The 16,456-nt window shown below is 39.2% G+C and overlaps 1 protein-coding gene across 6 annotated transcripts in view; it reads right to left on the reverse strand.

Moving 5' to 3' along the window:
* Positions 1-1,826: 1,826 nt before the first annotated feature.
* Positions 1,827-16,456, reverse strand: part of stau2 (staufen double-stranded RNA binding protein 2) — a 339,148-nt gene continuing 324,518 nt past the window's right edge. For 5 of the 6 annotated variants that reach the window (XM_067980463.1, XM_067980462.1, XM_067980461.1 and 2 more), the window contains 2 exons: positions 8,636-8,724; positions 1,827-2,962 (listed from right to left, as the gene is read on the reverse strand). In XM_067980463.1, coding sequence (XP_067836564.1) covers positions 2,830-2,962; positions 8,636-8,724 — 222 coding nt within the window. In that variant the 3' untranslated portion in view covers positions 1,827-2,829. The remainder of the gene's footprint in view (positions 2,963-8,635; positions 8,725-16,456) is intronic. The other variant, XM_067980464.1, reaches the window with a different exon arrangement.

A 16,456-nucleotide genomic window follows, 5' to 3' on the forward strand; every position in this document is an offset into this window, starting at 1 on the left:
AGGTTTATCATGACTTCCTTACTTTTGTACTCTATGCCTCTATTTATAAAGTCCAGGACCCCATATGCTTTTTTAACCACTTTCTCAACCTGCCCTGCCACCTTCAACGATTTATGCACATACACCCCCAGATCCCTCTGTTACTCTACCCCTTTTAGAATTGTGCCCTCTAGTTTATATTGCCTCTCCTCATTTTTCCTGCCAAAATGCATCACCTCACATTTTTCCGCGTTAAATTTCATCTGCCACATGTCCGCCCATGCCACCAGCGCATCTATATCCTCTTGAAGTCTATCACTATCCTCCTCACTATTCACTACCCTTCCAAGCTTTGTGTCATCTGCAAATTTTGAAATTGTGCCCTGTACACCCAAGTCCAAGTCATTAATATATATCAAGAAAAACAGTGGTCCCAGCACCGACCCCTGGGGAACACCACTGCACACCTCCCTCCAGTCCGAAAAACAACTGTTCACCACTCTCTGTTTCCTGTCATTTAACCAATTTTGTATCCATGTTGCTATTGCTCCCTTTATTCCATGACCTCTCTACTCTCATAGTTTTGATCACTGATGAATCCATCTTTGACCACTTCCTTGTATCCTTCACCACCCATATCCCCATACTTCCTATCAACCTAATTTCCTTCTGCATCTGTTCCTAGAAAAGACTCTTGCCCAAGTCACTTATAACTGCACTTTCAAACTCCCAAGTGTCTTGCCTTTGGCCTTCCATTCGCCAGAATACTTGTGCAGTTGTCAATTTTTTCAACCACTCTCTCACCTCCACCTTTGATTCCCTTGTCCCCAGCAAAACCTTTACTCACTCACATTTCGGTTGTTCCCCTGATATGGCCTTCATTGTTGCTCCCCCAAGTCCAAGGAGCAGATTTGATCGTATCTAGTACACAACTGAGTTGGTCATCCATCACCAGATCTGGCTGGACATCAACTGCTATTGGGCTTCACTCTGCCAATGCCACTCATTGCTCCAGGATCACCTCAAGACCAATATAATCCCCAGCTTCTTTTCTTCTCCTCTCGCCTGTCCCCTCCACCCCCACCTCCAACAACAAGCACGAGGAGCTCATGGACTTCTTTGTCACTAAGATTGAGACCGTATGTTCAGCTGCCTCTGCTGCTTTCCACCTTTGCCATGCCCATCAAGTGGCTGTGGGATCTCCGACTGATGTTGGTGGAATCGGGTGAGCGTATCTGAAGCACCCATACAGGTGTGGGCTGCCTGTGCCAAATATGATAATGACCCACCACAATTTGGCACAAGGTGGGCTTTATTGGCGGACAGGTATTCCACTCTGCTGCACTTCCACTGGTAGAGTGGGATTCCCAGAATTTTGGCCCCTTGAAGTTTAGTCCATATAGACTTAAGGCAGATTTTCCTGAAATTGAAGTTCACTGAAATGGATCTCCCATTTAACCAGAGTGTTAAGTTGCTGGTAGATTGTGTATCTTATATTGCTGGTGAGCACTAATTTTGTTTGCTGCACATATTATACTGAATGGTATCATATATTGACGCAAAATGCTGAGGTGAATTCTGTGAAATAATCCTTTTGACATGTTACAATATAAACATCCAGGTTTCACAGTATGGTGCAGCCAATCTGATTAAGATGATCTCAGCACTGCCAAAGGAAAAATATAATTAAGAAATAAGATAATTTGGTAGGGCCAAAACCCTTTTTAAATAACATATTGTAACTTTTAGAACCATTCAATATGTAGCGAGGATTACTATCTTCAGGGTGATGCCCTTAAGGCCCCACTGTATTAAAAACTGTATTTAAATAAAGACACAAGACAAAATTACACATGAACTGATGTGGTTTTACTGCATTTGGCCAATTATTAATCCAAAACTAACCAATCCGTACAAAATTCAATTAAAAGTTTCACACCTTCTGTCCAATTATCGTAGCTTACACAACATACAGCATGTTTTAAACGTATCACTGTTTTATTCTTTACTGTAGATGTGGACCTTACTTTCTACCAAGATTACTTTGTTTATCCAGGTCCGAATGCAGTTATTAAAAACACTCAGTTGATGCACACGGTGGGTTGTACAACACACAGAATGGGTGTAGATGTGCTTCACAGAACAGAGGAGCAAATGGTACAAAATGTTACTGCTAGGCGAGACACCTCAAACTTCTGTGATGGTAATGAAAATCAAACACCATAACTGCTTTCCTGGAGAATAATCTTATAACCTCTACTGATCAGTGCTAACATCAGTTCATGTATCAATAAGCATTTTTTCTTCGTGATTCAGTTTTTGTCTTTGCATACAACTCTTGAGTAGCAGTCTGTATCTTAGTCATATATATGCATATAGAATGACAAATGCTTATATCAGCATAAAAAGATAAGCTGAATGACTATATATGAAGACAACAACTACAACTCTCACAGCACTGCCATTGGTTAACTTTAAATACTCAAGCATCATAAAAAAGCGGAAACTAAAGCTACACTAAGGAAAATTGGTAGTTACTGAAACAATGGTGAAGTATTTATAGCCAATGGTGAAGTATTTATCATCACTTTTTTAAAAAATCACTTTCCACTAAAAATTGATATACGAGCTCAGCAGCATGATAGCAAATCTACTGCTAACAGGCAACCAACACAAGTATTTATTTTTCTTTGCAAAGGGAAATCTATACAGTCTGGTCATTTCCCTTGTGAATTAACAGTACCATGCATTTTTTTCACTTGCGTTCTGTTAGTGTTGTCTTCACATAGATTCATATAATGGTATTGGTCATTTCCTCATACACATACACCCTATCGCGTGTTGACAGGTTTATAAGGATGCAGTGGCAGCCGTGGGTGCTACAGGCTCCTTGACGACAACCTTTGAATCCTTGCAGTCCTGAGCTGTGGTGCCTGAGTTAGCCTGTTTATTGTCTGCTTTCTGTCCCAGATGTTTGACTTGGCTGTAAAGATGAATTGATCTAAATTAATACAAAAATCTAAGCCACACAATATCAGTGTATTTAAATAGATTACAAAGATAATTAACAGTGCATTGGGCCTTTGATTTAACAAAGGGAACACATATTATAAAATAGTGGACACGTTACAAAATAAATATATTTATGCATATAACAGATGAGAGCCCAGAGAAATATCATCATGTAGGATGTTTTAGTGCATTGCATTAGTGTTTGTCAACTGCTTTTAAACGTGGCAATTCTAAAATTTACATTTGGTCTGTAACAGATTTTATTAAAATTTATCGGTTTTCTGAGTCCTCATCAGGTATCTCTCATGCTGCAAGCGCACATCAGAAAACTGTGGGCTGTGAGATACCTCGCCACATGCGAGGAATGCAAAAAACTACCCAATGTACTACTTATCGGATCTTATGGTACCTTTAATGTGACCTGTAACCCTTCTTAAAAAAAATCAAATCCCAAATACCCATTCGTCAATACATGTTTCATGTTCACTATCACATTTTCATTTAGGATCTGGCTACTGAACTGAAAAAAAACTAAGAAGTAATAAATCTGGGCTGGGGCTCTGAAATAGCAAGTGCAGATGTGTGGTAAGGAAAGGACTGGCATGGCATAGCTATGACATTCTCCATGGTCAAATAGCCAGACAACATTCACAGTCTGGGCTCACACATTGCCCAAGTGGCAATGCACCAAATGCCTTTCAGCGCCTGTGGAACTGCACCGCAGCAGAAGTCAAATCTTCAGAAGAAGAGGGCAGAAAAATCGGAAACAATTCTGATCCAGCATTCGGAAGTCATGTGCAATTGTGAAGTTGATCATTTAATATTATCTTGTTGTCATTGCATTCACACAGCATTGAACAAAAGACTTTGGGGTAGAATTTCTGCTAGATTGCGCTGGTTTTATCAGTGCATTCCGCCCGAACCAGTGCAAAAGAATGCAGAATTTTATGAGTAAGTTACATCGAGTATAAATCAAGTTTCCGCGATCTTCAACGCTGGTTCAAAAATGATTGCTCCCGAAGCCGGCCCCGCCCACAAAATTGGCCACACCCTCAGATCAAAATAACGAGGATGGTGAGTTTCTGCCGATTGCGGCTGTTCGAGGCAGCTCTTCAAATTAAACTCATTTTCTTAGGCACACAGACACTAAGAGGCACTTTTTAAACATTTTGACATATTAAAAAATATTTAATTTAATAAGACACTGACCAATGAAACTAGTAAATGGTTCAGTATAGTTTTTTTAAGTCATTTTCAGTGATTTAAAATCAGGTTACTCACAGCTGGGGGACTAGACACTCTTATTAAAAATGCTTATTTTTTGTGATAAACCCATTTTCAGCTATATTAATAAAACTGCACCAGGTTAGCACTCTTAAATACATTAATGAATATTTTTTAATGCAAAGAAAACAAAATAAACGATTAAGTTCTATTACACTGCCCAATTGCTCTGAATCATGGAAATTTTACGTTTGTGATTATGCAAATGCAGCAAATGCAATTTAGTGGAAACTTGAACTGTAACCTAACCAGTGCAATTTCAAGCGCAGTTTGTGCCCCATTTGCCGATTGCGCCCAAACTCTACCTCATTAAACTTTGTGAATTAAATTTAAAACAAAGTATAGCAAACAATATATTTTATTCAGATCACCAAAGCCAACAACTACTGCATTACCCTTGTCTACTCTTTCTGTTACTTCTTCAAAGAATTCAATAAGATTGGTCAAACATGACTTTCCCTTCTGAAATCCATGCTGACTACCCTTTATTATATTTTCGTTTTCTAGATGTTTTTCTATTACATCTTTGAGTAAAGATTCCATTATCTTTCCTACCACCGACGTTAAGCTAACTGGTCTATAATTCCCTGAACTTCTTCTATCTCCCTTTTTAAATATAGGAATAACATTAGCTGTCCGCCTGGCACTATTCCCTTTTCTAATGATTTTTTTTATATATGTAATAGTGCCTTTGCTATCTCTTCTCTAACTTCTTTTATTATGTGCGGATGCAATCCATTCGGACCGGGGTTTTATCCTCTCTTAAGTTTGATTAGTTTATCAATTATCTCCCCCCTTTCTATCTTAAATGTTTTTATATCTTTTTTGATTTCTCCTTCTAATGTCATGCCCACCTTGTTAGTCTCCCTAGTAAATACTGAGGTACAGTAACTATTCAATATTTCTGCCATTTCGCTGTCATTACTTGTGAGTTTATCTTCTGCATCTCTTAGTGACCCTATTCCAATCCTGTCCTGACGTCTAAGTAAATAAAGAAATAATAGAACAATTCAGTGGAACAGCTCCACTCTCCTAGGCCTCAGAACAGTATAAAGCTTCAGCTGGGATCAGGAAACATAAAAGGGCAGCGTTAACAATGGAAGAGGATCCACAGCCTGAGGAAATTTAAAAAGGGGTAGTGCTAGGTTGAAGTAGATTCAAAACATCTAAGGGGATACCTAGAAGAAACAGACCTCGAGACTGAATCATGAGGGACCAGATGGAGAATGATACAACCAGGGAAAAGTTTGCCATAAAATGGAGGCAAGTGTTGACAGAAACCACAGTAATAGGAACACTGAATAGATTAAGTTTGGTAGTAAATTAAGTAAGGAAGCCTGTGAACCAGCCCAAGAGATTACATTAAGAGAATCCAGGCACAGTGCAATAATGCAGAAGAGATAAGGTCACAGAAGGAGAGGGAGTTAGAGATCCAGGAGGCTAGCTTGGACAAAGATGCAGTCTGCAAGTCACAGAGAGATTGTAGTAATAGAAGATTTCTTGCTCAGGAAGGCAGATATCCATATGTGTCACAAAAACTATATCAACAGGATGGTGAGTTGTCTACCTGGAACTGGAACCGGAACCGGACAAATTGAGGAAAAGATAGAAGTGACACAGGAAGGAGCACAGTGGTAGTAGTCCACGCAAGGAGACATAATGCAAGGGCCTCTCCAAACTCAAAGATAATGTTCTCGGATATACTTCCAGTGTTTCGGAAAGGAGCAGAATTCATCAGGAACATTCACAATATAAATAAATGGCTGACATCATGCTGTAAAAACAACAATATAACCGGGGATACTTTCAAAACAAAAAGGATTGGTATTGGAAAGATTGGATGCAATTAAACCCAAGTAGGGACAAGAAGGCTTGCTAGTAACATTGAAGTAGCAATCAAGAATCATTTAAACTAGATTGACTGGGTGGGGGAGAAGGGGTTGGAGAAGGAGACAGGATCCCAGACACACTAAACATAGTGTAGAAGATAGTTAGCAAATTTGTATGGACACAGCAGGATAGATTTTCAACTTACCGCCCTGATGTAAAACTAGCATTGCGGATAGGCTGCCTGTTATAGAAACCACCCGATTTTCTTTTCAATTAACTTCAACGGATAAGAAAAACAGGCACATTCTATAACGGGAGGACATTCCAGAACACCAGTTTTACTTCCTTGTTGCTTTTTTGGGTGGAGGTCCCACACAGATCTGGCCTAAATGTTGCTAGCTAGAAATTCTGAGTGAACTTGTTGCCTCATGGGAATGCTGCTATCCAAATGGCAATCGATGTCTGTTGTGCAGAGTTTCTAGGCTGAGCATTTTAGGCGGTCTTGGCACTTTTCTTTTTGAAAATAGCACTACTGGAGGAGAGAATCACGCTACCCATTGTGAGTCCTAAAAATAGCGGGCTTGTCGCATTGTAACAAATCACTTGCCTTACCCGTGATCTATAAGTTTAGAGTCAGGTCCCAAATACATGTATGTTAAAGCTACAATAATATCACAATAGCCGCTGATGGTCCCACTATTAATACAATACCATTTGACAGAGATTTTAAACTTTGCACTTTTATTCTAATTATTTTGCAAACTACTGACTACTGCAAAAATCAGTCCCCAAGAATGTATTTTCTCGACCCACACATTGACTTCAATGGAAAGTAAAATTGGGCGGGGTATAAAGGGGCAGCTGATCTGATCACGCCAGTTTCCCGCTGGGTGGGTTAGGTTAAAATTACCCCCAAGAACTTTTAGGGACAAAAGAAGGCCATTAGGCTCAAACAAGCCCATCCTTTTTTAACAGGTCAATCCCACCTACCTGTCTTCTCACCATTTCCATCAATCCTTTCTCTTTCCAGAAACTCATCCAATGGTGTCTTGAATCAATTTACACCATCTGATACTTTATTGCCTTTTGAGTGAAAACATTCTTCCTTTTTTACTCCTAACTTCCGAGGCCTTGAAATTACATAGTGGGATACTAGTGTATGAAAACTTAATGTGTTTTTCTGAAATTCCTCTCTCCACTGGTGGAGGTGCTAATCCATTTATTTAAAAGAAGTTACCACCTCCCCTAAAATAGTGGAAAATGAACTTCAAATGAATGCATTAAGTACTGATAGGCTGGTATCCCACCACGTCAGGATCCTAATTTTTAACTTATTCCCCTGGCATTACCCCTTTACTACAGCAAACAATTTGCTTGGATCAGTTTTGACAATTCTCTTTGTAATCTTTAAAACCTCAATTAGATCATCTCAAAGTTTCCAAAGAAAACAAGCCTAAGTAATTTTTTCAAAACAGCACACAGTATTTTAGTTGGGGTCTGAGCAGTGCCTTATGAACTTTTAGATTTGTACCCTATCTCTCTGCTAATGCAACCTTATTTGTTCAGGATGTCCCGAAGAACTTCATACCAATGTAGTATTTTTGAAGTGTAGTAATTATTGTAATGCAGGTTAATGTGGCAGCTCATTTGTGCACAGCAAGGTCCCACAAACAGCAATGAGATAAGATAGCCAGATAATCTGTTTTTTTTAGTGGTATTTGTTAAAGGTTAAATGTTGGCAAGGACAACATTCTGTTGGCAGAACTCCACTGCTCTTCCTCGAATATTGCCATGGGATCTTTTAAGTATGTCCGTGGGCAAACGTGGCCTCGATTTAATGATTCACCTGAAAGACAGCACCTCCAACAATGCAGCACTCCCTCAGTACTGCACTGAAATGTCAAGTTAGATTACATGCTGAAATCTCTGGAGTGGGGCTTGATCCCATAATCTTTTGACACACAGATGAGAATGCTATCACAGAGCTAAAGCTGACACCTTTTTTACTTTACAAGTACTGTCTTGACAGTTTCATAGATTTATCCACTATAATCCTTAGATCTCGTGATTAATTAACTGTACCATAGTTCCATTTGACACATACTAGTCTACAAATTGCTGTTGGGGATTTTAGTGGAGGGATACTAAACAATTTTCTATAATATTCATTTGTCTACTATTTTAAATGGGTTAACACCACCTCTAAACTAATGGACAAAGAAAGTCATATGAACACATTAGGCTGTTGTCAACTAATACTACCAACAGTAATATCTGAGGGGCTATTCTCTTGGTTTCTTGCTCCCATAATAATTATTTTACACTTATCCACATTGAATTGAATCTGCCACCTACTTACCCAGTTACCTGAAAGATCTAAATCCTTTTCTAACCAGGTTGCACTGTTATTCATTATTTGTTTTGCCTCCTACTTTGGTATTATTTGCTTACTATATCTTTATCCAAAGCAAAAAAAAATCATTACAAAAGGGTTCCACTGTACTATTAATGCACATCAGTCTGCACTTACATTTCAGTGGATCCATTTTCTACCTTGATTGCACCCTCCACTGGGTCGAGTCCTTGTTCAGACAGCTGTTTCAAGGCACTTAAAGCTGCCTGCGGAACCAAAAACAAACCTGTGTAAGCCTCACTGTGTGCACAATTTTCAAAAAAAGTTTATATAATGCTGGTCATTATTTTTCCTCACTCAGTTCTCAAAAGCCTAAAGATATTGGGCCTAAATCTTATAATTATTACTTATCCTGGAATACAATATAAGTAATTGTACTAAATATAAATATTAATTCTAATTAATGCTACAGTTTACGATGTTAAGATTAATTGTATTTAGTACTACCATTTAGGATGTTAGCCTTTAAATGATCTAAGTATTCCCTTTTATAGAATCAACCCTTATATATTGCTTGGAACAGTATAGTTTCTAAAATTAAGCAAGAAAAAGACAGAAAAGCTATTCAAATCATCCAGTGTGAGCAAGTATTGTTTCGTGAGAACATGTGCCTAAATGGGGAGGAACAATAAACATTTATAAAATTTATTGCAAATAATGTTTTAACTTTCTGTATTCACTATACAGTGGATTGTTTCACAATTAAAAGAAATTAATATACATTATAAGAAGTGTAATAAGTCATGACAAGGGCTGTACAGCTAGCCTCCACATCCCCATTGCTGCTAACTATCCAGTGACCTCTACTGCAAAGAGCATGTATGGGACATCGAATCAGGATAGAATTGAACTTGATCCCACAGGGTCGAACAATCACAGTCTAGATTTATGAATGGAGAATGGCTACTTCAGTGAGGTAACAGAAAGCAGCCTGCACCTGTGGAACTGTACCTCAGCATGAACCAAAGTGAGAACAAAAAAAAGAACTGCTTTGTGGTAGGAAAGAAGAACAGGACTAGCTGTGCATCACTTTCATTATGACATTACGTAGAAATATTAAAATGACTTCTCATGATGCAGTGATAAATTTGGATGTAAATTGTATTGAGCGTTTAACAAAAGTTATTTTAGTTATTTCAACCTTAGCATCGCTGGGAGCATCAGATGGCTGCGTGCCCTGCACCGCTATGAGCCACAGAGGGAGCCGGGGCCAGTGGGGAGGTTAAAATTTAAAAAGTCAGTTTGCCTAGTGCAATCGATTACAGATCAATCAATTCCATTATGCAAAATGCCAATTTTAAGACCATTTCAATTTGTACACTTTTTCAGAATCTTCACCGTATGCCAGTCAACATACTTTAAGGAAAGGCAACATAGTAATTTCTCTTCAGATGAGGCAGGTGCTCCAGTGGTACTACAAGTGACCCTAACGCCCACCCTCAATACTTAAAATGACCCTGACCCCGGGAAATGGGCTACAGTCAGGGGTGTAGGCAAGGGTGAGCAGAAGTTCTGTCCCACCAAAGATCTACCACTGTCGCAGGGGACAACTGGAGGAAATCAGCCTTGAGCGTTCTTATAGTTTGAGTAATCTGCTATTGAATTTTACGGTTGTGTCTAGCCTTCTTGCTGAGTTTGGTACAGGACTGTACCTCTAGTCGTAACAAGTGGTCTACACATAATGTTCAAGTTAAAAGGCTCTTCAATTAAAATAAAAAAAGCTTTTGAATCTAACTTATCCATTGCAATGCTTTCCGTGTCTTCTTATGTCAAAAATACCAATAACTATCTGTATATATTTTCCCCCTTTGGTTTGCTACTCAAAATAAGAGAATACTTCTGAGTAATTGTTTTATGTGCATATGCTACATTAATTTACAAGTAAATCATAAACTGTGTTCCCAGAGCACTCTAGGAGTGCATATTGGGATTTGGATGTGCTCTGTGGATGTAGTGCAAATTTGTCAATTTACTTCTACTGTTACTCATTCCTGACCTCCCTGTGACTCACACCAATGACTCCCATTCTCATTCTGATATTTCTATCTTTGGTCTCCTAAGTCCTTCAAACTTCAGGAACAGTAGGGTCAATTTTTCAAATGCCTGCTTGTCCACTCAAAGTGCACATCAGGAAACTGTGGTGTGGTTCCCATGTACTCAAGTCCTTGACCTTAAACAAAGCCAATTACATAGGTGTGAGGGGTGAGATGTCTAAGGTTGATTGGGAAATTAGATTAAAAGATATGACCGGAGATAAGTAATGGCGAACATTTAAAGAAATATTTCATTGAGGAATAAGACCTCCACGGGAAAAGTGATCCATCCGTGACTAACTAAAGAAGTTAAGGATAGTATTAGATTAAAAGAGGCTTATAATGTTGCCAAGAAGAGTAGTAAGCCTGAGGATTGAGAAAGTTTTAGAACCCAGCAAAGGATGACCAAAAAATTTATAAAGAGGAAGAAAATAGAATATGAGCATAAAAAAACAAAGATTGTAAGAGCTTCTACAAGTATGTAAAAAGGTAGAGATTGATGAAAGTAAATGTGGGTCCCTTGGAAGCTGAGACAGGAGAAATTATAATGGGGAATAAGTAAATGGCAGAGACGTTAAACAAATATTTTGTGTCTGTCTTCACAGTAAAGGACACAAAAACATATCAGAAATAGCGGGGAACCAAGGGTCTAATGACTGAGGAACTTAAAGTAATTAATATTAGTAAAGAAAAAGTACTGGAGAAATTAATGGGACTAAAATCCAACAAATCCCCTGGACCTGATGGCCTACATCCTAGGGTTCTAAAAGAGGTGGCAGCAGAGATAGTGGATGCATTGGTTGTGATCTTCTGAAATTCCCTAGATTCTCGAACGGTCCCAGTGGATTGGAAGGTAGCAAATGTAACACCGCTATTCAAGAAAGGAGGGAGAGAGAAAACAGGGAACTACAGGCAGGTTAGCCTGAGACCAGCAGTTGGGAAAATGCTGGAATACATTATTAAGGAAGTGGTAACAGGGCACTTAGAACATCATAATATGATTAGGCAGAGTCAACATGGTTTCATGAAAGGGAAATCATATTCGACAAACCTATTAGAGTTTTTTGAGAATGTAACTAGCAGGATAGATAAAGGGAAACCAGTGGATATAGTATATTTGGATTTTCAAAAGGCATTCGATAAGATGCCACACAAAAGATTCTTATACAAGATAAGGGCTCATGGGGTTGGGGGTAATATATTAGCATGGATAGAGGATTGGTTAACGGACAGAAAACAGGGAGTAGGAATAAACAGGTCATTTTCAGGTTGGCAGGCTGTAACTAGTGGGTTGCTGCAAGGATCAGTGCTTGGGCCTAAGCTATTTACAATCTATATTAATGACTCAGATGAAGGGACTGAGTGTAATGTGTCCAAGTTTGCTGACAATACAAAGCTAGGTGGCAAAGTAAATTGTGAGGAGGGCGCAAACAGTCTGCAAAGGGATATAGACAGGTTAAATGAGTGGGCAAGAAAGTGGCAGATGGAGTATAATGTGGGAAAATGTGAGGTTATTCACTTTGGTAGGAAGAATAGGAAAACAGAATATTTTTTAAATGGTGAGAAACTATTAAATGTTGGTGTCCAGAAGGATTTGAGTGTTCTTGTACACTAAGCACTGAAAGTTAATGAGCAGGGACAGCAAGCAATTAGGAAGGCAAATGGAATGTTTTTTTAATTCATTCATGGGATGTGGGCACACTGGCAAGACCAGCATTTATTGGCCATCCCTAATTGCTCTTGAGAAGGTGGTGGTGAGCCCCCTTCTTGAACCGTTACAGTCCGTGTGGTGAAGGTTCTCCAACAGTGCTGTCAGGTAGGGAGTTTCAGGATTTTGACCCAGCGACGATGAAGGAACAGTGATATATTTTCAAGTCAGGATGGTGTGTGACTTGGAGGGGAACGTGCAGGTGGTGTTGCTCCCATGTGTCTGTTTTTGTCCTTCTAGGTGGTCGCAGGTTTGGGAGGTGCTGTCGAAGAAGCCTTGAAGAGTTACTGTAGTTCATCTTGTAGATGGTACACACATGCTGCAACTGTGATGGAGGAAGTGAATGTTTAAGGTGATGGATGGGGTGCCAATCAAGCGGGCTGCTTTGTCCTGGATGGTGTCGCGCTTTTTGAATGCTGTTGGAGCTGCACTCATCCAGGCAGGTGGACAGTATTCCATTACACTCCAGACTCGTGCCTTGCAGATGGTGGAAAGGCTTTGGGGAGTCAGGAGGTGAGTCACTTGCTGCAGAATACCCAGCCTCTGACCTACTCTTGTAGCCACAGTATTTATGTGGCTGGTCCAGTTAAGTTTCTAGTCAATGGTGACCCCCAGGATGTTGACGGTGGGGGATTCAGTGATGGTAATGCCGTTGAATGTCAAGGGGGAGTGGTTAGACTCTATGTTGTTGGCCTTTATTGCAAGGGAGTTGGAATACAAGAGTAAGGAAGTCTTGCTACAATTGTACAGGGCTTTGGTGAGACCTCACCTGGAGTACTGTGTACAGTTTTGGTCTCCTTACATAAGGAAGGATATACTTGCCTTAGAGGCAGTGCAATGAAGGTTCACTAGATTGATTCCTGGGATGAGAGGGTTGTCCTATGAGGAGAGATTGAGTAAACTGGGCCTATACTCTCTGGAGGTTAGAGGAATGAGAGGTGATCTCACTGAAACATATAAGATTCTGAGGGTGTTTGACAGGGTAGATGCTGAAAGGCTGTTTCCCCTGGCTGGAGAGTCTAGAACTAGAGGGCATAGTCTCAGGATAAGGGGTTAGCCATTTAGGACTTAGATGAGGAGGCATTTCTTCACTCAGAGGGTTGTGAATCTTTGGAATTCTCTACCCCAGAAGGCTGTGGATGCTCAGTTGTTGAGTATATTCAAGGCAAAATCAATAGATTTTTGGACTCTAAGGGAATCAAGGGATATGGGAATCGGACGGGAAAGTGCAATTGAGGTCGAAGATCAGCCATGATCTTATTGAATGGCGGACCTGGCTCGAGGGGCTGTACGGCCTACTCCTGCTTCTATTTCTTATGTTCTGTCCTTCCCATTCACATGCCACAATGTTCTCTTCTATCTTGGAGCTGTTTTACTCATCTTTTGGCTTCCTAATGCTTTTCACAGCCTGACTAAGATAACCTTTATGTATCAAGTAGCATTTTTCACCTCTTCAGATTTAAAATGTGTTTTCAGTCTATTAGCCCTTTCGCTGCTCCTTTGTAAAAGTAGTTAGCATATCTTTACAATGCTCTTCATCTTTATCTATCTTCTTTGTCCTGGTTATTCCCTATGAAGTGGCTTTATTGTCGGCATTATATCAGTTCTGAAGATGGTAGTCACCTGAAATGTTGATAGACCTGCTGTGTATTTCCAGCATTTTTGTTATTACTGTAGAAGAGAAGTTAGCAGATGGGAGAGATAGAAATTCACCTAACAGATGTATGTGGCCTCATCAGGTGTAGTATCAAGGAAACCCAGTCATTGCTTGTCAAATCAGTAACCACTACAAAAGGAGAATCAGATGAAAGTGATGCACAATACATCTCTTTTGTGATTTTAAAAGAAACAAAACAATAGAAAAAAATCCATTTGTAAATAGAGCTCATTGCTTATTGGCAAAGTCTATTTTTAACAAACAGTTCCATTGGAATTTACAATAGATACCACATTAAGGTATACTAAATGTACTAAGCTCAAATGAAGAGAAAATTAGTGAGTAAGGGAATTTTAATAGATGTGGGTTCTTTTGAGGGATTTTGCAGTACTGTCTTTTGTGAATGGTTTCTTTGCAGATACATCAAGAAAGTCATCAACTCCATTATGTTTGTACTGTCACTACTTCTGCCAAACTTAAAAACAAAGGCTTCTTTTTAGACAGTGTAGGTATGATATGGTGCTACAATCACCATCAACATTACTCCATGATAAATCAGCATAAGATGCAATTTGAGTGGGATAGGTCAAGAATGTCATTTTTTTCCTCCATCTACATGCTCATTTAAGAACCAACAAGACTCACATAACCATGGTATGCATTTGAGCGACAAGCGACTCAAGGCCTTGAACGTAAAACCTCTCCTGTTGGGAATAAAGCACTGAACTACTTCAGGCTGCCCAAAGCTAACTGTTTGAGATTTTGTAGCAAACTGTCTTGCTTAGAAAACCCTACAATAGAATTACAAAGAACTTCAGTCTCTCAATGAAAGTAGATCATTCCACATATCACTGATTCATGGGTTTGTCAGGCAATCCAAAGGACACCTGTCCCCTTAACAGATTTTCATTTAGCACCACACAGCTTCCCCTTCCAATGTGCTTTGCAACAACATTTTCTCCAACTAAAGAAGGCTAGGCAATATAAATTTAAGCAATGAAACCAAAAAGCAATTTCACATGTATTTTTAACTATAAATAAGTGTTTTTAAAATCATTCTAACAAAGATTAGAATTATGTCTAACAATAACATTTATATCTTTTGTGTGTACACATGTATACATATGATTGTAGGATTCCAAACGGATTTTTATTGGTTATGCTATTCATATGGTATTATCGGTCAGATGGTGAGCAGGGCTCAATCAGATCCAACGTCACAAAGCACAAGAAACACAAAAGCAACTATTATCTTGTCACACCAAAATTTAACTGAAAATTTAATTAAGTAACTTGAAATAACTATAACTTTAAAAGTTGCAACTGAAAATTTAATTAAGTCAAAGTAACTGTAAATGTTTTTAAAATTAAGTTTTAATTGAAATTTTAGCTAAATTAAAGGCCTAGTCCTGTTGAAACTCTGGGCTGCTTGATAAGTCTCAAAATAAATTGTAGAAAAAGTGACTCTGTGCAATGCCATGGGAGATCAACGAGTCTGTTCTTAAAATCTTCATTTGAACAGTGAATACTACTCTCAAGAGTTGGCAATCTAGCTCCTCTAATGGCTCTGTGGTTAAATGAACTGGCTGGTATGGTACTGAGCAATACAAACTAGGAAGGTCCCAAGGTCAATCTCTGGTTTGCAGATCTCAGCCACAACTGCCGTGGGGAGCTACAATTGGCCTTAATACTCTGGGTTAGGAAGAGGAAAACACTCAACCAGGATTCTCTTTTCTGCTGGAGGTACATGTGTAGACAGGGTGAGGACTGGCTTAGGTCTAGCTGTGATGGACTCCCAAGATCACATAGCTTGCTACCACTCAGGGCCTGTAATACAGTTTTGCACATTAGCTTTGATGGAATCCCCAGAGAAACTATGTAGATGGTTATTTTCAGCCATTTCTCTGGGGTTTCTGCTGGCCTCCTGTTGGAGTTATGATGGGAGACTGGTGGTAACCCCACGGAATTTCAAGGCTTCACAGTCTATACTCACATCTGAAGGATAGTCACTTGAATGAGGTACCCAAGGCTGTCTGAAATTGCACCCCAGCATGAGTCATTATCTTTAGGAGAGGCAGGCAATATGATATACCTTTAATTAAGATTTGCAATTGTAAGGAGAACTGTTATTGGTTGGAGCCAAACTGTCTGGAGCAGTTTTCAGTTGTGCAGTATTCTCAATGATTAAGATTCAGACATGGAATACTCAGCTCCTCTTGTCTGTTCATGTATTTTTTTATGGGGTAAACAATTTCATGATATTTAGATTTTGTGAAGGAATTGCACAAGTTTGAGCTTTAACCTTGGTGGAGCAACTGTAAAATTGCTAGTTGCTGCAACTTAGTTATTCAAACTAAATGCCTTGTGATGTGTTGTGCAGTGTTAAATAGATGTTGCTACAAGTAGCTTCTGAAATGCCCATTATGTATTAAAATGTTGAGTGGTCACAACAGTCTAATGGTATTGTGCCTGTAGGTGGCACTATGAGTGTCATGTTATATGACTGATTAATTTAGATGATAAAGAATACACCTCCCTCC

Source organism: Heptranchias perlo, chromosome 3 (assembly GCF_035084215.1).
Source record: "Heptranchias perlo isolate sHepPer1 chromosome 3, sHepPer1.hap1, whole genome shotgun sequence".
Taxonomy (NCBI): Eukaryota; Metazoa; Chordata; class Chondrichthyes; order Hexanchiformes; family Hexanchidae; genus Heptranchias; species Heptranchias perlo.